The sequence below is a fragment of the Anas acuta genome, chromosome 12 (genome assembly GCF_963932015.1).
Source record: "Anas acuta chromosome 12, bAnaAcu1.1, whole genome shotgun sequence".
Lineage (NCBI taxonomy): Eukaryota > Metazoa > Chordata > Aves > Anseriformes > Anatidae > Anas > Anas acuta.
Window position 1 is genome coordinate 21869500 of NC_088990.1, and position 27240 is coordinate 21896739.

Genomic DNA, 27240 nt, shown 5'->3' on the forward strand with positions numbered 1-27240 from the left:
AAGGTAACTGTAGGCTATGTATTCATTTCTTGATGTGCACATTTTACTATAATTATCTTTCTCTTGTAGTTCAAAAGGATTGAATAAAAAGTAGGAGACATACCTAAATGAGCCAGAGTGCTTTCAAAAGCACATCTAACTTTAAAAGATCCGCTCTACGCATCGGAAATAAAGTCAACTGTAATAGGAGAGATGACATCTGGATTATCTCTTATGCAGAGGATTACTGAAGCACAGATTCAAAGCAAGTGAAAATGAATAAGGAAAAATATTATAATTGAAGATAAAGAATGTCAGGACAAGAGTAACAGCATCAGACATCCAATGAATTGTGATGAAAATCTGTCAGTGACATCCCCACTGCATCTGGAGAATTACAGAATTAGGAAAGTGCAGAATATCAGGGAAAAATTTCTAGTGTGGTACTAAATAAACATGCAGTCAGAAGCTTACAGAATAATTTTACAACTCAGCTTACAAGGAACAGTAAGCACTCTCAAGTTTAAAAACATCTTTTAATGTGTTCTCAACTTTAAACTCCATGGCCTTTCAAGAGAACAAGACAATCCCTGTACCAAGGTTTGTGTATGTCATATATGTTACACATCTGGTGATAATTACCTACTTTAGACTAATTCTTCAGAAGTAACACAGCCATGCAACAAAAAGGTGGATTATTTTTAGTGGTTCTTACAATAGTTTCCCTGCAAATGCAGCTAATTTTACAATAGTTCCACAAATGACTTTTTATTCAACAGCTAGGATAGTAATTTACTATTTTGCAATAAAACCCACAATTTGAAGGCAGTGTTAAAATAGTTACATGAACTCCTTCATCATGTGCTCTAGTAAATAAATCTGATATGCTCTTAGGGATGCTCTGGTTTATTTTCATCCCAAATGGCATCCAAAAAGTTTGCATGCTCTGAGATATAAACACAAGTATGGAAAATGGGAATGATCTGCAGTTTCGCTATCAAAGCAAACCCCTTAAAGTGCTGAAATGCCAATGGAGACATACCTTGAGCCACCATCCTCCTGACTGTCGCACAGTCAGGGAGCATCCACAGAAAAAAAGACAAACGCTACTCAGCTAGCTATACATTAGCCTTCTAGTTGTAAAATGCACTACAAAGGCTAAGTATGTACTTATATGTAGAAGGCTGAAGGTTTACAGTCTGTATGAAATTGTCAATCTTCACTGAGTGAAAACCAACTAGAATCAGCATCTAGTAAAAGAGAGGAAGGCTACAATGTTTTATATGGAAAAATGAGTACTTCCTCGAACTGTATAATCTAATAGCTATTTTTGTGTGAAATCAGTCTATTTAAAATTTCATTTTTCCAAACTGCTTAGTTTAACCTAGGTCAGCTGATTCAGATGCTATTGTTTGGGCAGTAATATTTAGAGATTTATAGCAAGCAGCAGATTTTTCCCCATGCCCTTCCTGACAAATGAAATGCTGCTGAGAAAAAAAAATCCAGGAATCAGGAATGGCTCTTTGAGAGTTTTCAGGCTGTCTTATTAGCTCCTGCTCAAAATTATCAGTAAATTTCAGCTATTTGGATATATAACATTCTATATTCTGTAAACTATATACGTAGTTGGCACTTCTGGTGACACAGCCATTAAGTACAAAGCTCTAGCTGAAAGGACTGGGTTCAACACAGTTGTCACTTGGATATATGGACTTCTTCTTTATTGTGGGACCCTGTCATCATTCATCATAACACCTTCTGCAATAAAGCATTTAACAGAACCTAGAACTTTCTCACATTTCAGTCAGGTCTCAAAGATCTGTGACCTACAGTGCCCTCTGCTGGCAGATGCTTTCCCAGCTGTTAAGATCTACTACAATTATCCGTGATCAAGAGGCCTGTGTGTATCCATTTAATTTGTGCTAAAAAACCACTTCCTTATAAGCCTCTTTCCTCCTCCTATTTTAATTTAAAAACCTTCCCCACCCGCACCCCACCATATAAGTAACAATCAGAACCAACAGATCACTCATCACACACTTCAACCAGCTTCAAGGAAAACAACTTGTAGAAGGTTTCAAGATGAGATAAGCAAGAATAGGGAATGTTTCTTCCATGCAACACAGCTTTGTTCCATTTCTAAACATCTTCAGTCTATTCAGTAACTACTTATTATCAATGTTTACTTGCCATTTTTTTTATTTTATTATTGAGTGAAAATTCTTTAAAAAATAAAATGGGTACAAGCAGGATGAGTAGTTCAGCTGAACTGAACTTATATTTTCAAGGTGGCTTTTCCAACAACAACAGTGTATTAGAAAGGCCAAACCTGTCTGCTTGGATCGTATTTATTAACATAGGAAAAAGAACTTTTCAAAACAAGAAATGTCTGTTGTTTGTTTTAAGAGCTATAGGAACCACATTTACTAAAAAAGCAACTGCTTCAGAGTATAAGAAGTTAAAATAATATTCCCTAAGTGTAGTCATTTCTGTATACTGTAAGCTCGTACAGTGCAAGGGATTGAATCTAATAAAAATATTTACATATACATACAGGCACATTGTGGCAATGACTCAAGGCAATTTAAAGCTAGCACTTTCATATTTATCTTTACAGAAACATTACCCTTAGTGTGTAACAGTATGTTAATTTCACTAATAAACACTGTTATTGATAAAAAAGTTTTCTATTGTGACTGAAAACACCAATTTCTCACTATCTAGAAAGCATCTGTTACATTCTTAACATAGTTTAATACACTTACAGCACTGAGAGTTACTACAAATTAAACTGTACTTTCTTCTGCAAGACCAAATCACAAGATAAAAAACATTTGCTGAAAGTAAGCTGCAACAAAAAGTGTACCATTAAGTAACTACTTCATTCAGTTTTGAAAAAATGCTGCGGGAAGGAAAAAAGAAAATCTATTTCTGCTTAATGTCAGAGCAGAATTAAGACCATGTTTTATTACTTTACTGCTGAGCAGATGCAGGCAGTATCTTTCTGTGGTTAAGTGGGTTTTCTCACTCACATAACATCTTCCTTCTCAGGTACAATCACTTCCCATATTTTACAGATTTTTAATTTTTGAATTTACAAAAGCATGCAAAACAACTTCAGAGGAATCCTTCTGATCCCCCTATGCACAAGAGACCTTTCTCTTTGCTTGTTTTTTCTGTCCTGTTTCAAACCCTGGTTACTACCCAAAGTACCAGACAATTCACGATTGTGTTTGTTATAGCAGACACTAATTTTTTCAATGTGTTCATCAGCAGAAGCACCACTATTTTTATAGTCAACCTTTGAATTTAGACTCAAAGGTTGACTATAAAAATGTACATTGCGTCAAACAAAATCCCAAAGTACACGGTATCTGCAAAACTAATGCAGGTATTCTGGAAATTCGAGGACTAACACTAAAGGCATGCAGGAAGGAAAAAGGCTAAGTAACAGAGATAAAAGCTTACAAGTGAACTCATTCAATACTTCTACATGTGCTGAGAGTTTAATTTCTTGTGTTTTGGTTAGAAATTTGCAAGGAGTAAACCTCAGCATTGGCCAGCCAAGACAATATCAGAGATAAGAGGTCTGTCAGCCAAAGCATCTAAAACTATGCTTCAATATCAAGGTCAGAAAAGCTTACTTATTCCAAGCCAAAAGAGTGTCTGCTGCACATCTGTTTCAACTTCTGATGTAGCTTGTCCTGGCAAGCAGTCCCAGCAGTCAGTCTCATTATAAAATAAAGCTACCTCAAGAAGTAATTTGCTCATTTACAGGACCTCTAGAGGGTTGAGAGGTACCAACTAAAGTATATATTTTTAAGCTTTGTAAACCTCTGCCTCTTTCCCCATTCTCTCTATCTAAAGCAAAGCAGAATCTCTTGGAAAAGATGATATTGGAAACTCTCAATCCAATGCACTACATCACCAGCCTAGTACCAGATGTGATGCCAATGGCCACAGTGCCCATACTCATTCTTATGTGCTTTCTATTTCTAATATGGAATCATGAAGAAACATCATCAATACCAGGTAAACTAACTCTGCGGTATCACATAAAAGCTGTCAAAGTATATTTTGTGTGTGTGTGTGTTTCTCAAATTTAAATGAGAGGGTAATACTGAATGAATACTGTATTATTATTAATAATACAAGTTTTTAAAATAATTGATAAAATAAATCAGGCTCTATTTAACCTCAGTACTTCCATAATAAAACTGGCTTAGCTATATAAATATATGATATTCAGTTTTCTTTTTATTGTGTATATGCTAGAAAGATATAATACTATTTTATGAAGTCTAGATGTTCATATATTCATGTGCATTATAAACTTCTACATTTTATATGTTGTAAGTTTAAAGCTTCCTGAATTGTCCTTAGTAGAGGCAAACACCATCAATTCAGAAATTATTTACATGTTAGTAAATTATTAGTTTTCATCACCATGTTTGCCACTGGAGACCCTCCAAAACAGAGCAACATCAGAGAAAAAATATTTGCCAAATTTCCTTCCATGTGCTAAATCTCTCCAAAAGTTAGAGAACAGGCAAAACTATACACAAAAGGTAGTGCTTTCTATTTGAATTCTTGATGAGATTGACAAGAAGATACAAATTAATTTGCTTTAAGATTACAGGTATTTGAATAATCTGTGTTCTTGTGATTTCTATTAGTAGACAGTGGAGTCATAAGCAACTTGTAAATCTTTTAAACAGTGTAAAACACAAAAGATTTTATAAACACTTAACTTGTTTCATTTTATGGAATCCGATTTATGTTTTTACAGACTTTGTAAGGGCAAGTTAAGGTTTCAGTGAAGAAGGAAAACCTCCTTTTAAAAATAATGCAATGACTATGCAAATTCTCTCCTGTTCTCTCCAATTTCTCCTTTTTCTTGTAAGAGGGACATTTGATGATGAGTTATAGCAAAAGGTTTTAGTTGAGAGCTTTGATTAAATGCTTATTAATCCAGTCTTAGTTCCTACTGCAGCATGCTGTTTCTGTAAATTCACAGCACTAAAAAATAATTTTTCCTTTAAATATCTATTTTCTTACTCTGGTGTTAATGACTAAGAGAAATGTAACTAGATTACATTATGAGAGATTAATTATATTTAATGACATCAAAAAGGTGTTGACTTTTGTAGGTGTTACTATGACACTTGGGCACAAATTTAGCCAAGATCACTCAAAGGTTTTGTTAAAAGCATGAATGAATAAACCACATGCATTTTTTTTAGATTGCTTCTTCCTTCTGTTATTTAGCCACCGTTCTTCCAAATATAAACAATCTCAAAGCAGTAGTTTGAAGCTGTATAAAGTAATGAATTTTATTTATTGTATCCATATTGAATGAATCGCAGGCTTTCATGGGTAATAAATGAGGTTTCAATGATGTAGATGCAAGTTTCTGTAAGACAGAATTTCATAATGGGATAATGCCCATTTCAGACATTGATGTAATGTAAAAAAATGTCCTTTCCAAAAGAGTGATATATTCTTGTCAGAGAGCACTGATGACAAAACTCGTCTTTTTTTTTCCTTAGGGCCAGGATACTGTATGGGAATTGGCCCCCTCATTTCACATGGGAGATTTCTCTGGATGGGAGTTGGTAATGCCTGCAACTACTACAATAAGACATATGGAGAATTTGTGAGAGTTTGGATCAGCGGTGAAGAAACATTTATAATCAGCAAGTAAATCTTTATTTTCTATCTTTAATAATATGAAGAGCTTTTTCATATTTTTACAACCTTTTTTGCTATTTTTTTCAAAAGTAGAATTTAAGTTATTATTTTACAAATTTATCCTAACATAACAGTATTAATTCCTAATGTTCACAAATCCTTTTTTAATCTTTTGTTTCTTTAAAGACTCTACTATTGAGGTATCTACTAGAGACAACTACTGAATAGAATATCTCATTTTCTTAGTTGAAAGAAAGATCAAGAATTATGGCTCAATCCTAAAAAAATGTTTACAGTTTCTTCTTATTCCATTTAACAATAGTATTACATAGTACCCTGACTGCAGTGCAGGATTAAATCAAATTTTAGTTCCTGTGTTCTTATTAAGATTCTCCTTAAAATGAGAGTAATGCTTGAAGATTATGGCTCCAGTTCAGCAGGGTAATTAAGCAAATGCAGCATTACAGGATCATGAGTAATTCCACTCCAGTTACTGGGGTTACTCAGAGAGTTCAATTACACACAGTACTAAGCATAATACTAAAATGCAGTCTATCATTTTATTAGTTCCAGTAGCCAATTGCTTATATTGGATCTTCTGGATGATCATGAGAAAATAAGAAAAGAAAAAAAAAAATTTACCATGCAAAATGGATAATAAATGACAATATTATTAGCAATATCAATCAATGAATATTCACCTCTCATTATGTAAAAGTTTATGAAAGATAATGCAGTAAGGAGGACTATTACAGGATTTTCCATTTGAGCAAGTCAGCTTCATCTCTATGTATATAAAAAGAGGTAATCATTACAGGAAAACTATTTACATTCCTACCCTATGTAGATATTGTAAATATTAATTCACGTAACATTGTATATAATGTTTTGATCACATAACATTCTGTGAACTCTTACTCCTGTCTTTCACTGTATGTATTACCAGTTCTTCACAAACAAATCAGTAGTGCTGGTAAGAAGCAAAGCGATAAACTTTAGCATACCATAGCATCAGACTTTACACTTTACAGTCTACACATCACTTTTCTTCAGTTTTGCTGAAGATATTTACTTAAAATCATAGATATCATATGGAAAACTAGAATTTAACTTTTTTTTAATATATATATATATTTTTTTTTTTCAGAGTGATTCATAAATTCACTCCAAAACTAAATGTATCCCAAGTACTGAAAATGTATAGTGTTTCCACTGTTGTCATCTGAATTTTTACTGTCAAATCTAATTATATTGAGATGTTGCAATCTTAGTTACAAGAGATTTTGTCTTTTGGAGGACTTCAGTAAATAGTTTTATAAAGAAAATCTGCTTATACAAGGTCATATGTCAAAACCTATCCTTAAAATATTATTCTATGTCTCTTGAGTAGATGCATGAAATGGAATGAGCAAAAGGAGCTTCCTGCACCTTTCTATTTCTGGGCACAACTATCTTAATTCAACACCATCTTTTCATGTTCATGAAACATAGCTGATGTTCCTTGATGCATGAAAAACATTTAGTGAAACTAGCAAAGAGAGCAACTGGGGGGACACATAGGAAAGGGTATGCTCAGTTCTTTGGAGGGGCTGGAGCTGCATGCACGCTGAATAATCCATGCTTGTTTGCTTGCACAACATAACATCTTATATTTACCACTGCTCATGCAAAATGCTGGTGAAAACCTAGCACTGATGAAGTTGTGAAGAAATAATTCCCATTTATTTTACTCAACTGAAAAAAAAAATAATAATAATTAGCCCATGTAAGAAATCTGCAATTTGGTCCACAAAGAATGTACGACTGTATAGAAAATAGCTTATTGTTTCATTTCAGTCTGTGCTCTGATTTTCCTTCTTTTTTGTTAGCTTATATTTAGTCAGGTTTTCATCACACTACCATTTCTAAAATGCTAGCTCCCTCTAAAGGAAATATCTTAAAGCAATAAAGCTGATCACAACCTGTTCACCAGAATGTGTGTAAATAAATCTTGTAAACTGTAAAAGATAAGTATGTATATGCTGGATTTCATTATATTTCGATTTAGGAATACTCATCCCACACATCTGATTTTATAAAATTTCTTTTTCAGTTTAATAGATTTATCTATCAGTAATTATCCTTGATAAAATTATGATGCTGCATAACCAAAAGTACTTAGTATACTAATACTTTGCAGGTGTGTTTAGGAACGACCAAAGAGCTGCCAAAGTATAGGTGAAATTTAATACACATCATAATGAAGTTGTCAACTGTCTGGTTATTTTTAAGTCATAGAATCATAGAATCATAGAATATCCTGAGTTGGAAGGGACCCTTAAGGATCATCAAGTCCAACTCTTGACACCGCACAGGTCTACCCAAAAGTTCAGACCATGAAGTCATCAAAGGAAAACTCTGAAGTCTTCCATAAAAAAAATATTAAATACATTGAAATAAGCAGAATTTGTCTTCCCTCCTTAACATACTTGAATTAATTATATTTCCTAAAATCTGCCAAGTTACTGCCTTCAAGTTAAGAAAAATATTTTTTCTTACATAATGAAGTAAGAGGTATCATATTTGGGGTGGATGTGTTGAACTGTTTACAGAAAATCCAAGTGTATGAATTATATGGAATGATGATTGGAAGAAGGGAGGGAGGGAGGGATAGACAAGCAGACAGAGATATACATCTCTTCCCAAAATATTTGCCAAGGATTGTGGAAATTGGTAGGATACTATGATTAATACTTCTGAAAAAATAGGGAAAAATAGTCAATGAGTGCTATCATAGACAGATTAGAAATGTACATGGATGTTAAACACATTGTCTTCAGTTTTACCACTTCATTCTTTATGATATGTACCTTAGCCCTCATAGTTATGCTCAAAATACAATCTGAAATTTTTGTAGGGCAGTGTTTTCCTGCATCTGGTATAAACTTGAGAGTCTGAGGAATACTCCTGCAGCGATTTTAAAAAGCACACACCAACTCTCAGTAGGATTGTATTACATGGTATGTCAGAAATTTTTAAAGGAAACAAAAATCAAACATCAAAATAATAAACCAATTTATGTAATTGATCTAAAGTTAGAAAAAAAAAATATTATACAAGAATGTATGTAACTCGTTATTTTACCCCATCATCTGAAACATCTGACATTGGTCATTGCCTGAGAGTATATGTGTGTGTCCCTAAACATATATATACACTATTCAGATTAAAGACTTTTGGTCACCATTTGCATTTTAATTGAAAAATAGGTTTAAATCCAGACAGAATGCATTATTGCTCTAGTACAAATTCTGAAGCCATTTTATCATCTTGTTTTTAATTATGTAATAGGCGCAACATTTGGTGTCAAGCACAGTACCTTCTGCTAATCAGAGAATGAAAGGCAGCACTTCAGAGAATGTCAGAAAAAAAAATTTTGTATATAATCTATGAAACTGTATTTTAGTTAGATTTTTTTCTCCCCCCATTTCCTTCCCAGATCTTCAAGTGTATTCCATGTAATGAAACATTGGAACTATGTTTCTCGATTTGGGAGCAAGCTTGGATTACAGTGCATTGGCATGTATGAAAATGGGATCATATTTAATAACAACCCAGCACATTGGAAAGAAATTCGACCCTTTTTTACCAAAGGTAAATAAATCAGTGTGCATTAACACACTGCCTCACTCTATCACACAGTATTTTTTTCTGAAATGTTGTTTGTCCTTTGCATAATTAAATTAGAAAAATCAGTTCTCTCTTTATGTCTCAATATATTTTCTTGCACATGCTCCTTCACACTTATTCTGCTTGGTATGGTATTTGAAACAGTCTTCACATCTTTTTACAGACGCCTAATCTCTTCTGCTTAAAAAAAAAAAAACACCCACAAACCATACTTAAAATTATTTTTAAATTTCAAGACCAACATTCACGTTAGCTAAACCGGCACTTCTATTAATGTATTTGGAAGTTCCAACCTCAGCTTTAATTGTGTTCAGACTTTTCTCATTCTAATTAAAAGAAAATAATGTGTGTATAGTTTCAAAATTAATTTAGAAGATCTGCACAGCAGAACTATATATTAATCCATTTAATATGCTAGGAATCAATGTAGAAATAGAGAACAATCTTTTCCTCTTGTAGTAATGAGAAAAAGGTTGTTGTAATTTGTATCATTAGCTTGAAATCAAATAAGAAAATACAATAAAATAAAATAAATACAATAAAATAAGTTATATAATAAATACAATAATAATAAAATACAGTAAAATTTGAATTTTCTTATTTTTATTGTTTTAAGAGTCTGTAAATTTTGGACTCACCTTCCTTCCAAATACAAAATTTTCACTGTTTGTATATCATTATAACTAGTTATGATCTTACAGCCTTCCTAACAAAACTACCACACTTTGTTGCCTTGTTGTTCTGCAAGCATTACAGTTAAGAAATCATCTGTTAAGTCTTCCTTACCATGTTGTTGATATCTGTACTTCTGTATGACACTTAGGCCTTTCCTAATTGATCTTGCCATTGAAAAGTACCAGCAACTTTGTACTGGTTAAAGATAACAGGAAATCATTTTTTTTCTATTTATTCCTAGAACTACCAGTTCTCTGTATTTACAACACAGACAACCTCTCTTCTCACTTATAAATGTACAATTACTCTCAACATATATTTGATAAAATATTGTCCTTTAGGCAATTAGAGGAATTCTTATATGGAAAAGTAATTTACATAGAATAAATTTAAATAGAAGGCAAGATTTCCAAAGTCACTCAAAATTATCTGAATTCATTCCAGACAGATCCTATCATAAAAATTATGCAGCAACAGAACTGACCACTGCTTTTGCTTGCTTTTAATTTCTTATAATGTTAAAAATGCATAATGACACTATTTCCCAATGTCCACAGATGGACAGACTAAGATTGGCTAACACATCTAGACTACTACTAGATTAAGCCTCAGGATGTCCACAGCAACACTATAGGCTGTGGGGAGCTTATTGGAAACCTGTCATGCTGTTTAAGAACACCCAGGGATTATGATTCCAAAAATTCCTATCCTCCTTCCTGTGAATCCCCAATCTAACTTCCCTGCTCACCATCCTTGCAAGCAAGGCAGGACATCCACAGTGCCTATATTGCAGATGAGGATATGGAGGATATACACCTCCAACACTGAAAGATAGTGAAATGTATTTGGCTTCATCTGTGCTAACACTGTGTGAACCTATCATGAAATGTGTGCCTGAAATACAGAGTGACTGAATGCAAGGGAAGTTTGGGCCTTGGGTTCATTGCCATTCTAAGTCAAAATGCTTATGTTTTTCTCTCAAAACAATTTTGTTCCAGTCACTTAAGTTATAAAGATTTTTATTGATGCTATTATTGCCAATAAGTTATTAATAAGGCATGAAAGCTAATCTTTTTATCATTTTGCATATACCTATTTACAGCCCTGTCTGGTCCTGGTCTCGTGCGTATGATAGCCATTTGTGTTGAATCAACAATTGATCACCTGGATAAACTAGAAGAAGTGACCACTGAAGTAGGAAACATCAATGTGTTGAATCTTATGAGACGGATCATGCTTGACACATCTAACAAACTCTTTCTAGGGATCCCTTTGGATGGTACTAACAGCCTTTTTTTTATAACTTATGATGAACCTTAAGTGCATAAACAAGAAAAACTTAGTTATATCACTCAGAAATATTGTTTCAGAAAATGGAACAAGAACATATTGTTATATTACTAAATAATTAACTGAAATTGATTGATAAGTGAGTCTAGTTATGAGAATTTTATAAGATCAAATACATATATTTAACTTGTCACAATCAAGCAAATAACATGTAAAAACATTTTTATGTACTAGGCTGCTACAGCCTCAACATTACATACATGTAAGAAACAGAAATCTTTCCACCAAACTAAATGATTGCATTGGAAAGTTCACCTGACAACTTTTCAGGTGAACTTTGATGACTTCTTCACCTTCAAAACCATTTGACAGAAGTAACATCCTGATGTACAAATTATCCCATATCAATACAGTGCAATAGAGTTCTGCTCCTTCTCTCCTGTGGGAAACTGGCTCTGGTTGACACACGATCTCCTTTTAGCTAGCTATCAAGAGTTTTTACAAAGAAATGTATCTTGTCTGCAGTGTGCCACAACTGTTTCCTAACGTTATCTACTACACATTAGAAACAAAATGATTATCAAATTCCTGTCAACTCAGTGGGAGTAGGGAGTGGGGCCTCATTATTAATTTTCCTGAAACGTTTGTGTTATTTGACTACTGAAGTTTAGTTTTTATACAGTTGTTTGTTAACATCTATTTTCAGAAAGTGCCATTGTACTTAAGATTCAGAACTACTTTGACGCTTGGCAAGCACTTTTATTAAAGCCTGACATCTTTTTTAAGATTTCTTGGCTGTGCAAGAAATATGAAGAGGCAGTGTAAGTATCCATAGTTTTTACAAATCTTTTGCATAAGATTATTTCTTTCTAGGAAGAACGTTCCTTTCATTTTTCTCTTCCTTTTAGAGAATAAAATGTGAAAATTTCAAAGGTGACTGGTTGAAGCCCACTATCTGCAGACCCAAGATAGCAGAATGAGATCTGTCAGTGATGCTACAAGTGGCTAAACTCAGGGGAATATTTAAGGCCCATATTCACTCACCAAATTATTAGTTAATGCCATCTCAGATATGACACTGAGTTGAAATCATTGGTTCAGTTCAAAGAGGAAAGAAAAAGCCGTCTTATGGGGAGAAATTACTTTAACTGTCTGTTTAAGGACAGTCAAATACTAGGCCACAGACTGTCAGACATAAGAAATCACATCTACATCCATGGAACTATCCCAAAAGAGAGTTAACCCCTCGGTATAATTCTACTTATTGGTGTCCATAATGCGCATTTTTGTGTCAACAACCTTTTTTTTTTTTTTTTTGAGCTAAAACTTGGTGTTTTGCATGATAATCTATTTCAAGATTGTTTCTTCCTTTATACAAGAATAAATGTTTTTTGCTGTCTTCCTATTTGTAAAAGCACATAATCCCTCTTCTATTTTGATGCTCTCATTTTCTGTCTTCTGCCTAAAGAAGACCAGCTATAAAAAGAACTGGCAATGAGTTTGTTCGTTTTGGATTTGGAGTCCATTTAAGGAGAGAAAAATACTTTTTATCAAGCATATGTAATAATTAGTTTTGATAATGCTATATAGTATAAAGACTTTAAGGGAAAGATGGAGGTTCATAACCAACAGCTCTCTTACAAATTAGATACATACCAGTGTTATTACGGCAGTGCTTAGTGCTTTATTCTGTGATTCTAATAATAGCTAAATGCAGTGGCCCAATTATTACTAGAAAGTCCTTGTGGGCAAATATTAGTGGGCATAAATAATCTCATTAAAATAACCATATTAATAAATCTATACCGGGAAAAATAGAAAAAAAAAAGAAAGAAAGAAAGAAAAAAAAGATAAAGATCTCTGAATTTAAAGCAATGCGGAAGAAAACCACAGGTTATCACCACTTCTGATAAAGTTGGGTTGCTCTTTCTAATACATAAAAATGTTATATATGAAAACCTTACCAAGTTTTAATTTTGGATTTATTCCCCCTATAAAACAAGCCTTTTAAAAAGAACATTACCTTCAAATCTGTAGCTAATTTAAAATGCCAAATAAAGTATTAAACACCACTGAACTTCACTATTTTTCCAACAGAAATACATACTATTGACATAGTATGTCTGATTACAGCTTTACAAAACAGTGAGGTCAACTATACCACCAAGAAAGTACAATTTTTCTTGCATTTTTTTAAACAATTATTCCTCTTGTGAAGTTCATTTGCAGTGTAAATATGCAAGGGAACAGAAATCTTTGGAAATATTAATAAATCTTTAAAAACTCTATTCACTCTAAGATAGACAGGTTTCATTCTTTTCAGTTCTACAAGAAGAGAATAAGATTTCAGGCCAAAGGAAGAAGAAATTATTTTTATAAGAAAAGTATTGCTGCTTTTGTATAGAACCATATAGCCATTTATAAGAAGACTAAATTTCTGCCTTTGTTAGTCTTTTTCATTAGTATAATCTTCATGTTTCTAAACATATCCTATCTACCTATATCTAGTCATATACTAAAAGGCTGCAGATATTTATCAATATATTGGATTTTATCCACTTTCAGCAAAGATTTGAAAGGCGCAATGGAAATCTTAATAGAACAGAAGCGACAACAGCTTTCCACCGTTGAAAAGTTAGATGAGCACATGGATTTTGCATCCCAGCTGATTTTTGCACAGGTATTGACAATGTACCAAATTATTGCTAAGTTGTTTTTTTTGTTTGTTTGTTGTTTTTTTGTTGTTGTTTGTTTGTTTGTTTGTTTGTTTCTCCATGTCTCCATTCACTAACAATACAGACTTTACCACTCAGACTTCATGTAACTATCAAAGTCTTATGAACAGAAACAAATTAGTTGGCTTGGGAGAATCCCCCAGGTGCTTGTATGATTTTGTTTTTCATGGCTTAAATAACATCCTCAAAACTCTTGACTCTACCCCTGAACATTCTTCAGTCTTTCCCTAACTCTTAAATTTTATCTGTATATATTACCTTTTGTATGCAAAAGCTTCAAAAGCTATGTAAATCGTATCTTGCATAATGTCTGACAGCTCACAGACTCTGTGGGGAAAGGTAATAAGTCAACAAGAATCTCAGATAAGAAAAAAACCATGCTTTTCTGGAAGATCATACACATTCCCTAAAACATGGATTTCCTGGTTTTTCTCTGAAATAAAAAATAAATGCTTTTTAGCATATGGGACTCTCAAGATCTTGAATTCTGTTTAAGCAGAATTCTGTTGGCATCACAGTTCAGCAATCAACATTTTCCCCAACATTTCAAATTTTTTCAGAACAGAGGAGATCTGACTGCTGAGAATGTGAACCAGTGTGTGCTGGAGATGATGATTGCTGCTCCTGATACTCTGTCTGTGACTCTCTTCTTTATGCTAATACTGATTGCGGAGCACCCCACAGTGGAAGAGAAGATGATGAGGGAGATTGAAACTGTTATGGGTAAGCAGGACCTGCAAAGTCACTAATGTAGGAATATAATGTTGCTTGGGCAGTGATCTAATTTCCATTACTCAAAGTCTAAAAATTCTAAGGATTATTTTCCAACACAAGTATTTGTTGTAAAGTATATGAACTATTACTGTATGTAAGCAATTTTATTCAAGGTCAAGTGAAAGATTAAATATTTTTAAGACAAATTCAAACAGGATTTATAAGAATGTACAAGCTATTAGGAAAAAAAAAAAAAAAAAGCACTTATTCACCCCTCAACAAGAGCAGTGCAAATCATCACTCACCTCATAAGCTCCAGTGAAATTATTTTCTATTTCCCTTTCAGTAGCAAGTGGAGACACTCATTTCAAATAGTTCTAATCATCGACAGTTCTCTACACGTGTATAGAACTTAACTAATTTTGACTATGACTGCAGAAAGAAAATATTAAAGAAAATTAAAATTGTTTTATTATTCTGCTGTCATCCATTTTGATTTCAAACTATATTAAGTATAATATTTTAGTATTAATGATGAGCCACTCAAAAACAATCAAAATATTCCAAATCTATATTCATCCCTTTCTCTAGTTTTCAAAGTCGCAATGCTACTAAACTATATAGAAATTAATTTCAACCACTCCTATTCAACATTTACTTTGAACAGTTAAACAGTGGCAAGCATATAACAAATCCTTTGCTCTTTTTCTAAGGTACTTTTAATTCAAGTTTTAGATACAATGCAAGAGCTGTGATGTTATCTCAAAACTTTTTAAAAAATGTTTCAAAACTTTTTAAAAAATGTTTTGGCATCTTTCCACCTCAAGCTAGGAGACAGCATTTCTCTTTGTCTTCTTCATGGCCATTTTTTTGACTGTCTGAAACACTGCAACTGAAATAAATCGAGCAAACAGTGAGCTTTGATATCAGTTTACTGACTAACAAAAAATTTGAATCCTATAAGCCATAAAAATAGCAAAATCTTCCACTAATATATAACTCAAAGGTTTTTTTCCCACAACTATACTTGGCTTCTCAGTGGTACCTAGATAGAATATAATGCAAGAGGTTAGCCTCTGATCTGTCACTAAAGAAAACCTCCATAAAATCATTACGTGCCAGAGTTTATCAATCTTGAAGTCTGCTAAAATAAACAGCCATTTACCCTTACAAATGAGCTTTTTCTTCATCAAGTATTGTGTAGTTTGAAGAGACAAGCACTAACTTACTAAGTTACAAGTCTTCAACATTTAACTTCCCACAGTAATATCTGGTCTTTAGTGTACTGTTGTTTTGATGAAAAAATATTTCTGATTTTACAAATATTATTTGAGAGAACATACAATTGATTCCAGATTACATTAAATTATTTTTACCAAGTAATGCTTCTATCACTGTGTAACAGACAGAAGGTTTTTTCTAGTTGTTTTTTTCAAGTTGAGATTTCAAAACATTCCATAAAACACCAAGATACATTCTACTCTTTCTTTGTATTTGAAAATTATTACTTCACAACCTGATGAAAGGTAACACGGCAGTGGAAAAGTACAAGATGTCACAAATTCATCAACTAGCTACAAAACATCCACAATTCTATATATTTTGTCTATAAAATAGCTAAGATTACAGTTCCTTGAATTTAAAATGGCAGCGATGTCTGGAGAGCATTACCTACATTTGTGGAACTTTAAAGAATTAATTAGATGCTTCGAGTTTTAATTTAATTCTGATTCAGAACAAAATGTATTTTCAGTAACCAATACAAAGGAATTACTGTTTGGTATTTGGAAATCAGAACCCATAAAAACATTAAATAGAACCACTACAAATGCAAATATGAACAAGACAGGCATTGAAAAATTTTCAGAAGAAAACTTAGCAGCAAGGTGTTTCGCTGATTGCTTTTCAGCCATCACTAGGAAATAGACTAAAAATTTCTGGAAGGATTACAAATATTACAGGGATTCATGCATGTAAAGCATATTAATGGCCAGATTTATGTAATGCATATTGATGTGAAGCACATCAATAAGCCTACATCTTAAGCCTACAGGCTTAAGAGTGATCTATAAATGGGTGATTCTGAAGAGCTGGCATAGCAGAACATTATTGCTACTTCCCTTCAGAGCAATACATCATATTTTATTGTGTTTGGAAGACTTGTGTACGCCAATATTCACCCTCACAATTTCTTTCTGAAAGCCTTGATTTTGGGAAGGCAGTAGTATGTTGTTGACTTTTCCTTAAGCAAATGACTAACTGGGGTAGCAAAGGTCCTTTTTATGTGGGAAACCTACCATTGCAGTGGTCAAGCTTTAGGTCTTCAGCTGCTTGTGGCTTGAAAGTTCAAGGCTCCCACTGGGACTACATTGTGGTACTGAAACTGCTGCTAAAAAACAACTAGGAAGATGTTATTCATGGTAATTGAAATTATTAATTTCACTCTAGGACCTACCTGTACATCTGTCCAAACACAACAACACAATGAAAATGTAAGGTCTCTACAAAATTATCATCTCGCATCCATAAACTATTCCCAGATTCTACTTGCTGTCAGTTTTCAGGGGAAAAAAGAAAAAAAAAGAAAAAAGAAAAAAAAAAGAAAAAAAAGAAAACAATCAGGGCTTATGCTGATATTCCATGTTTCCCAAATATGTAAGAATGCATAAAACTACTTAGATGATGTTGGATCCTTCCCACCATTTTAGGAGTTGAGAATCTTTCAAAATATTTTGGCATTTGTATGGTGAACTTATTAAATTCATAACCAACTTTTGCACCATTTGTTTTATTCCTGAAGGTGACAGAGATGTACAGAGTGATGACATACCAAACCTGAAAATTGTGGAGAACTTTATTTATGAGAGCATGAGATACCAGCCTGTTGTGGATTTGATCATGAGAAAAGCTTTACAAGATGATGTGATTGATGGCTATCCTGTGAAAAAGGGAACAAACATTATTCTCAACATTGGACGCATGCATAAGCTTGAATTCTTCCCAAAACCAAATGAGTTTTCTCTTGAAAATTTTGAGAAGAATGTAAGTTTGCCATCTTATTTCTTACAGGAGATTGGGTATTTTTATTGACAATGTATATTCCTCTTATTTCAATCAAGACCTTTGTGACTTTAAGTCCATTTTCTCTTTGTCTAAGTGCATAGGCTAGTGATACATCCTGCTTATTACTGTTATTATTAGAGCTAGGTGGGCATTTCCCTATCAAAAGTGCCTTTTAATTCAGAAATAATGATGTTATTGAAAACAAAAAGTTTCTCAGACATCTTAATCTCGATTTAAAAATTCTGAAGTATGTCCAAGGCACACACACAGTTATCTCCCCTGATACTGGACAAAATAAAGAGGCTTTGGGGAGCTACAGCCATGCCACAAGTACGCAGAGCTGAGACAGTGTAAGGAATCAAGAAATCTCTGGAGAGGTGGAGCAGTATGGCAATTTCTGAGACAGAGAATCTAGCTCCCATTTTATTCATACAAAAAAAAATAATCTAAGTAAAAATAAACACCTTTTTTAGGCTGAAGTGGCAATCCTAAGCTTTAACCAGCTCAGTACTGAAAATGCTAGGTAATTCTCTTCAAGTTCAGCACAGCATTTAGGTTTTAGTCTTACTCCCAAAAGAATTAGAATTTTCTTTAGCGCACATTAAGTCCTGTATCAACAGTGTTATGTGAACTTTTGTTTTCTTTTGTTTTCTACATGTAAATTCCTACTATTGGGAAACATCCTTCAGATTATTTGTTTTCATTCAGAACTTTGCTCTTCTGATTACTGATGAAATAAATCATTTCCCAAAAATTTATTCGTTCAGCAATAATCACATGGAGAAATTAAAAACACAGTGAAAGAAGATAGACCAATTCTATGGCAAGACTGATTCCTTGTTTTTGACTGTTAACCAGTGCAGATGGAAATAAAAGATATTTCTGTCCAAGAAACGGCACGAAATATTAAATATTAATGTTTGGTTAGCACTCCTGTGGAGCAATTAGCTAGATCTCTGGAACAAATAGCCATGTAAGAGTGAAAGGCATAGTCAGCTTAGCCCTGTGAAGGGCTACAGAACATTAGCCTATTATCACAGGTGCACAGGCTTTCATTGTATACAAACTATATTGTCAAGTGGCCTGTCAAATACTAAGGTTGCATAGGGCTAAAGCTAAAGGGTTAATGATCACTGCAGCTGTCATAACTCTCATTTTGACTAACTGAAAAACAAATGGAAGTAAGTTTTATTACCTGGCAAAACTTTTTTTCCTAAGATGTTAGAAGCTACACCCATAAGCATCCATAGAGAATGATTTCAGTTTTAAAGGAATAAGTAGAAGATCCGCTTCAGTTCTTCCAAAATGGGCATACAAATAAATAATTAAGAAAATAAAGACACAAAAGATATGTATGTTCAAGCTAGAAATATGTCTCCAAGCTTTACATTCTACCTATCAAAAATCCAGGAGTACTACATATGCCATATACACAACAAGAACTAACCATGCAGGATAACATTTCTAAACTGCTAGCTGATTACCCACAGCAAACTCTGCACACAGTACTAAAAACAACAGATCAGGGAGAAGGCACTAGAAAATTCAAGAAAATGATAAGTGATTAAGTTTATTGAAATAACTATTCACTGTGAATTGATTTCACGTTGCCACGCATTGTCTTCATTCTAGATATTTCTATCAAAATGTATTTCTTGCTTATTTAACAAGCACACTTTGCTTCTAAAAATATTTCCCCTTGACCAAATATTTAACCACACATTTTCTAACTGACTTGATGCATTATATTTGCCACATAATTATTCTAGCAAGTACAATTTTCACACAGTTCTCTAAGTGAATAGCAACCAACACCATTATTTATAGGATGACATTGTTAGAATCTAAATATTTTTCCATTTTCCTCAGCTGTGCATTTGCCATTGTGCTATGCTGCCAGCTGCTGCATTTGCTTTGTATTATAAACATTTCTATTTACCTATCATTCTTCAAAAAGTACAGTTGTTTATTTGAAATAATTTAAATAGTAAACATTTTTTAGTCTGGAAATGAGGAAAAAAGACACTTTTCTAGAAAATTCAATATAAAGCAGCCTTTTCTATTCTTGGATTAAACAGGAAATCAGAACGCAGCTAGTGTGTTCTTTTTTTAAACTTCACAAATGATGAAAAATAATTTATTTATTTCCTTGGTGTCTTGGTATGTCATAAGCAGTAATCTTCATGTTTTAGGGGGTCTTTTTGGATAATTGATCTATTCAGCATTGATAAAGACAACAGAAACTGGCTGTGAATTCTTCAACAGTTGTGGGAATCCCACATTTTACATTTTATTTGATAGGACAGGAGACAATCATTTATAAAATGTTCTGTCTATGTTAAATGCCAAATAAAAATGACAGTACATTTTATGAAACATTGATTTTCAGAAACACTAGCTTTATCATAATTGTAGTAGGTGTATAGTGCTGTGATTAATGTTAGTTAAGGCATCAGTATTTAGCTTAGACATTTATGAACATTATAATTAACTTTTTCTGAAAAAGTTTTTAATGAACTTTAATGTACATTAGAGTGAAACCTTCACTACTTCACAACCTATGGTAAAATCCCTATAGTTCACAGGATGAACAGACTGAAATAAATGGCAGAATTCAAATGCTTAAATTTTACATTTGCTACTACTTTAGTATTTGAATTGGCATACCTCCTGTATTTCTGTAGTCATTTCTGTATTTTGGTCTGACTTGAGCAGGAGGACTGTTCAGCGTAAAGAGTAACAGAAAAAGAATACATGAGGTAAAGACATAGCTTGGGTACAAGGAAATAAGTAAATCTCTTTTCCTAAGAGATTCACACTTTTTTTTTTTTTTTCCCCAAAGAATATATTTCCTATAGATTTCCATAATTTTTTAGCTACTTTTGTGAAGAAAAAAATGCCTTAAAGTTTATTCCTCATGTTATTCTGTGCAGGTTCCTTCACGTTATTTTCAACCGTTTGGATTTGGCCCTCGGGGCTGTGTAGGAAAGTTTATTGCCATGGTAATGATGAAAGCAATTCTGGTGACTCTTCTGAGACGGTGCAGAGTACAGACAATGAAAGGAAGAGGACTTAACAACATCCAGAAAAACAATGACTTATCCATGCACCCAATAGAAAGGCAGCCTCTGCTGGAAATGGTTTTTACACCAAGAAGAAATACAAATAAGAAGCAGAGTGACTAAAATGGATCAGCATTAAAGTTAGAGGGCGTTCTCAGCCAGTCACTTTAAGAAATGTTCCTCATTCCTAGGTAAAGATATAATGTAAAATGTTTTGTTGCCCCTAAATCACTACAGCTCCAAGTGACCACCTGTTCGGCCCATACAATAGAACTAAAGTTCTGGCCATAGCTTCAATGTAATAAAATAAGATCAAATTTGCAAAACAGTCCTGTTGTTGGGTGACATCGCACTATACACAGGACTCCTGACCCCTTTTTAAAACTGTCAAGTTCAGATGAAGTCACATGTCACTTTTCAAATGGTGCAAAGTCAGAGCCTTGGGGGTCAAAATCACATGCCTGGTGTGTGCTAAATTCCAGGACTCATTTCTGGGTTTGTTACCTTCTGTCCCCAAGTTGGACTTAGCAGTACTTACTTACCATGAAAGTTCTAATCATCTTGTTTTCAAACACATCTGAATAATACTAAATTTGACTTTAAGAATATGAAACAATTTAAAATTCATAAAGCTGTCACACTAAAAACATATACATGTATTACATATCTACAATAATGTCCTTTATAATATTTAGAATATATTTAAGTTCTGAAAAGTTTGTAAAAAGTCATTCAAAACATTTATTTACCGTGTTTTGCTGTTATATTAAGCAGATACCAAGGACTCGGTGTTAGACTGATTGTAATTTTCAGAGAACCAAGAAATTTAACAGTTGAGAAAACTGTTCTGTACTTTTAAAATCCAGTGTTCTGCTACAGATTATGTTTAAGAGGGTCTGTAAACATTTCAGGAATGACCTTAGAACAGAACATTTTAGGAATGACCTTAGAATAAAGTAATGACAATGAAACATTACCATTAGTATCATACAGAAGGAGTGGGGCAATGCCCACAGCTCTGTTTCTGACAAAACTTCCCATCTTGCTTCAGTTTGGAGAAGTTCAAATTCTTCCTAAACTGCTTAAGTAGTACCAAATCCTGATTCAATCTATTTTTAAATGCAGTTCTACTTCATAGTAAGATTTAGAGTTGTTCCCATATCCCCACACCACAAAGCAGGAGTGAAAATCCCTCCCTAATTATCCACATAGCTCTTAGTGCTTTTCCTGTTCTAAAGCATCTAAGCATCTTGCTCCATATACTCTTGCTCAAGAGCCAGTCTTTTTTTTTTTTTTTTCCTTTAAATACAGTGAGGTCAAAATGAGTGGGCTGTACTCCTCTACTCAAGGTAAGATGCAAGTTTCACAGGGTACTGCTCAGAGTTTTGCAGTACCCTGTGAAGTACCCTGTGCAGTACCCTGCAGTTGGCAAAGGAGGAAAGTTCTGAAGCAACAAGTAGATTTTTCAAAAACACTTTTAAAAGTTTGTGGGTTTTGTTATTGTTTGTGTGTTTGTTTGTTTTTACTTTTTTTTAATATTATTACTAATATTAAAATTAGACTTAGTTTTATATATGGTCCTTTACAGGAGAACTAGATAACTACCTACATTTCTTCTTGAAAATGGAAATTAAAATATCTCAAAATCTGTGAAATATACCTTGACATTTATTACTAGCCTAATGATAAGTTGTTTATTTGGTGAAGAAGGAAAAGACCTCCCTGGTTTACTGACAATAGTCCTTGAAAGAAACTTTCCATTTTTGGTAAGCTTCAGTGTTCATGTTGTGTAACTTAAAAAAAAGGGGGTTTCAGGGTAAAGCCTCTTGATAAAACCAACCAACAAACAATAGGTTTATATTAATCTTTTCCTCCAAAGACACTTTAACCATAAACAGAAAAAAAAAAAAATAATTGTTTATGTCCTTGCTTAGAAAACTTATTAATGTTAATTAGTGTAATCCCTCAGACCACTGCTCTCAGGTACAGGTCTGGCAGAAGACCACATATTCTGTAGCATATAAAAACTACACACAACCAACAAATAAACGTTTGTTCCAGCTAAGGGTAATGAATTAGGTCAGGTTGGAATTGGTGATCAAGAAGAGCTGCACATCTAGGTTATTTCTCGAAACAGCATGGAAGCTTTCTACAGGATTTTTATTTTTTTTAATCAAACTTGAAAATGGAATAATTTATTGTAGCTAGGTTACTTTTAAAGCTTTCTCTGTAGCATTGGCATAGTACCCAAAGATGATACAACAGTGAAGTCCCATACTACTTGTAATTACAGACAAAACTGAACATGCATATAAATAGGATTTCCATTTTTTTAGTCATTAAGTGATTTAGTGGCGTGAACATTTGGAATACCTAATGTAACCTCTATTTCTACATACACTGCAAGTTTTAAACTAAGAAATACAGTTAGTTGGAAAAAAGAAGTGGGTAGAGGGTAGCATCCAAATTAAACCCCATTCTTCCTCATTCTGTACCATAAAACACCAAAAAGAGTGCTTTGATGGCCATGAAATTTTCATCTGAATAAGAACTTTAAAAAAAAATAATCCACTGAACCTTCTTTTGCTTGGGAATAAACTATCACTTTATATACACTGTGCATCTTCATTCATTTCAGACACAAACATTTTGAATAGTGATAATTTACTCTCTGGTTTTCCATCTCACAATTATAGGTCTCTCAGAACATTTTTTTTCTCAAGGTTGGAACTAATAAACTATGTTTATCATTCAAATTTTAAAATAATTATATGAAATCATGTAGACAGGAAAATGTATGCTGCTCTGATTTCTTTAATATATTATATACTGATGGCATTATAGGGTGGAATTTCATAAGCATGATTACTGTAATTAGAAGAATTTACAGAAGAAATAAAGAAGGAATAAGGCAGTTTAATTTTTTACCTTTTGTAAACAAGCCTGCAAAATTATTTTGTATTGTATTTTAATTACATTTTCTCATATGCTTTGCAAATAGTGTTTTTGGTCCTCTAGTTTCTACTGTACCTTATTTTGCCCACTTTTGGACAATGGAGCTGTTAGTTAATCTGAGCTGTTAGCTAATCTGAGCCCAGTTCTCCGTGTCTTTATTATGGCTGTTATGCAGTGGTCTATTTGCATCAGTATTTGCATGCTAAGTCCCATTTCACTTCTTCATACTTAAATTTGAAAACAGTTATTGATGAAGCAGCATTTCAGAGATTACCATGTGGATATAAACAAGTTAAATCTTTTAGATATATATATACCCTATTGTATATAACTCTGATTTTAAATGGTGTTTTATTACCAGGCACTGTAAAAATGTAGGTGACTTTTAGAACGACATCAAATCTACTATCATCAAGTGACTATTCTATTAATGTTCAATCTATTCACACAGATCAAACTTGAAGACTGTTTAATACATCACTGTGATTATGGGCTGTTCACAGCACATAAATGTGGTATGCTGTTAGAAAATAAAACAATCATCAAATAAAATCTGTATGCAAAAAAAAAAAAAAGTTTAAAATTATGTTTCATCATGTTTTCCCAATGTGAAAAAAAAAATATATCACAAAAAAGTGTTTAAATTTATGAATGTGTATGGATGCATAAACTGATGATTAAAATATTAGATACAATGGATGAAACACAAAATCTGCTAAAATCAAATTTTCCACTAAGTTCCAAGGATCTAAAATTGCACAAATGATTTTAATAATACAATGGCAGAAATAGAGTAAATAATTTAAGTTCATATGAGACTTCTTGTCTGTAAGGGCATTTCTTCAAAGATTGAAAAGAAGGGACATTGTTTTAGTGATTCTGAAGAAAATAGGGATTTGTGGATGTAAAAGGAAAAAAAAATCTTGACTTAACAACATAAATATAAAGGGTCTCAGCTACTTGTAAGAAAAGTATCTAATAAAAATGAAACAGAACAAGGAAATAAACAGAATACATGATTCAAAAAAAATCTTTTTCTACTTATATGCTGGCATGACAATTTCTTTTTAATTCTTTAATTCTAATTTCTTTTGCTTTTGAATGAAAGCTTTAAAAGAGCTAATTCTTGTATTTGGATAAGTTACAGAAACAAAGGTAGTAAATGGCATACAATAGAAATCGCAAGAACTCTTTAAAATAGCTGCAAATGAATATATTTTTCTAAAAGCAATCTGATCATGAGACACTCTCAGCAAAAAAAAAAAAAAAATAATCCTAGAATTTTACAAGCTCTATTAGCTCTAATTTAAACATGAATAAACAATTGCCATTTTATTAGATTGTCTACTTTTTGCATTCTTGAATACCAATCAGTTAATAGCCCATTAAATTTCATTTTTAACTAAACTAAAAATCTCAGTTGAAACTTTACAGCAGGAAGGATTTTAATACTATTCGATAGAGGGAAACAATGGATGCGTTGGGCTATATCAGCCCTGATCCATAGCAAAATAAATACTTCTCTAAGACTGGAATTTTCTGCTGACATTTTAAGGCGAGTTACCCATGACTTGAGAGGTTAAGAATGTGAGAGCTCAAAACATTATCTGTCTACTATTATTGTAAACGTTAAACTTTGAGTCATTAAAACAGTATGCAGAAACAAACTTGTTTTTATAAGTCCAATGTTTCTGAACATAGACCTTTAGTTTTATAGTGTAGACAAGATATCAACAATTCTACACACCGTATAATGTCATTCAAATGCAAAAATGTGTTAAAAATCTTACAGAACTGATTTTTTTAAATTTATTTTTAAATTTATTTAAAAGAGCCATGAGTCAACATTGTGCTCTGAACAAGGTCCAGCAGATGGCACACACAGAAAATTTATTCATACAACAAGAACAAATCCACATATTAGCAAAGTCCCTGATGATGTACAAAAGCTAAAAGCCAGACTTCTGTGGTCTTATTCAGCTACTAAACGCTGCTATAGGAAGAGGTGGAGTCCTTCCAAAGTCATTGAAAACATACAGGTGGAGACAAAACTAACCACCAATAATGTGGACAGAGCTTACTAGGATTATTCCAATTAGTACTGCCATTAGAGCATTATTTTCACATATCAGCTTTTACTAAAACTGTTCTCCCAGTCTGCCTGAGTGGAATCTATATGCAACATTTGGCATCAAGGTTGATAGAAACCTGCTTAGTAAGTTCCAAAATGATTTCTGAGAAATTTCAGGTGTCTGTTGGGGTTTTAAACATAATTCTGCCTAACTGAATTTGATGTCTTCATACTATTTCCCTTTCCCTTAATTTGATGTTTTTATATGCTATTTTACTCTGTTGCTTGGTTAATTTAATTTAGTGCCTCTATGGCATTCTTCCATAGTCCACAGTATAACAGGAATCTCTAACGAAACACAGTCTATGAAGGAAAGTTGATTTTTGTGTATTGATTGGTCCTTCAATAAGTAATGCAGGTCCTAACACTTCATATGGCCTCACCATGCTTATACAAATAGTTACAAGCTTATCAGTCCAAGAACTCACCAGATCTTCATAACTCTTTATTCTTTAAACAATTGCTGGACAAAATCAAGATCAGTGAACTCAGCTGCAAAAAAGGATACATTTGGCACAATATGCACAAGCTGCCTGATTAGCACTGAAAATACCTCCCATAGGATTTCAACCATTTCTTTCCTTCTTAGTTTTAGAAGAGCTGATTAGCATCTCACTCAATGCTTTATAAATGTATCTTTACCTTATAATGATATGGAGATGGAGCTGAATCTCATTCTCCATTTATCAGTCATTCAAAGATTCTTGGCAAGTCATAAAGATGAAAGATTCTTGGCATATCATAACAGCTGTATTCGGAAACTGCACCTTCTAACACCTGTAAGCGTATTTGTACTTATATTCCCCCTTATTCACTCCAGCAAACATTAGAAGAAACTATTATTCAACACTGAAAAAATATAACAGAGACATGAGAACATTATAAATCAGTATTACTATAATATTAAGTATGGTGCTAACTGCATTAAGAAAATTGCCACTTACTTCCATTTCAGAAAGCACATAATTAAATTTTATAAAAGGATTAGATCCAGCTATGGAATGAATCCTAAAGCAGCTGCAAATGAATTTTCTGTGTTTGATGTGAACAGAAACATTTTCAAATGAAATTTCATCATCTCCAAAGTACAAGTAAAATTGAAATTATATTCATTGATCTCATCTTCCTTCTTTCAAGAAGGATAATGCAAAGAAGATAGATTCATACCATAGAAATGTTATCATTCCATTATATTATTTCACCTTAGGGTTTCAACGCACACTCTGAGTATCAATTAAGTCTCCAAGACAGAACTAACTTGCTAAATGCTCTCCAG

The 27240-nt window shown here is 33.1% G+C and overlaps 1 protein-coding gene across 1 annotated transcript; it reads left to right on the forward strand.

Moving 5' to 3' along the window:
* Positions 1 to 3644: 3644 nt before the first annotated feature.
* Positions 3645 to 25106, forward strand: CYP19A1 (cytochrome P450 family 19 subfamily A member 1). Its single transcript, XM_068695926.1, has 9 exons — positions 3645 to 4011; positions 5529 to 5679; positions 9149 to 9303; positions 11117 to 11293; positions 12011 to 12125; positions 13870 to 13984; positions 14600 to 14762; positions 17554 to 17795; positions 20750 to 25106. The coding sequence occupies exons 1-9, from the start codon at positions 3870 to 3872 to the stop codon at positions 20999 to 21001; spliced, it is 1512 nt and encodes a 503-aa protein (XP_068552027.1). The 5' UTR covers positions 3645 to 3869; the 3' UTR covers positions 21002 to 25106.
* The last annotated feature ends 2134 nt before the right edge of the window (positions 25107 to 27240 follow it).

Bases quoted from the DNA above. Each gene is read 5' to 3' on its own strand.
- CYP19A1 (XM_068695926.1), top strand. From the start codon at position 3,870: ATGATATTGGAAACTCTCAATCCAATGCACTACATCACCAGCCTAGTA. The intron at 4,012-5,528 runs GTAAACTAACTC...TTTTTTCCTTAG, and splicing joins AGAAACATCATCAATACCAG to GGCCAGGATACTGTATGGGA. The intron at 5,680-9,148 runs GTAAATCTTTAT...TTTCCTTCCCAG, and splicing joins GAAACATTTATAATCAGCAA to ATCTTCAAGTGTATTCCATG.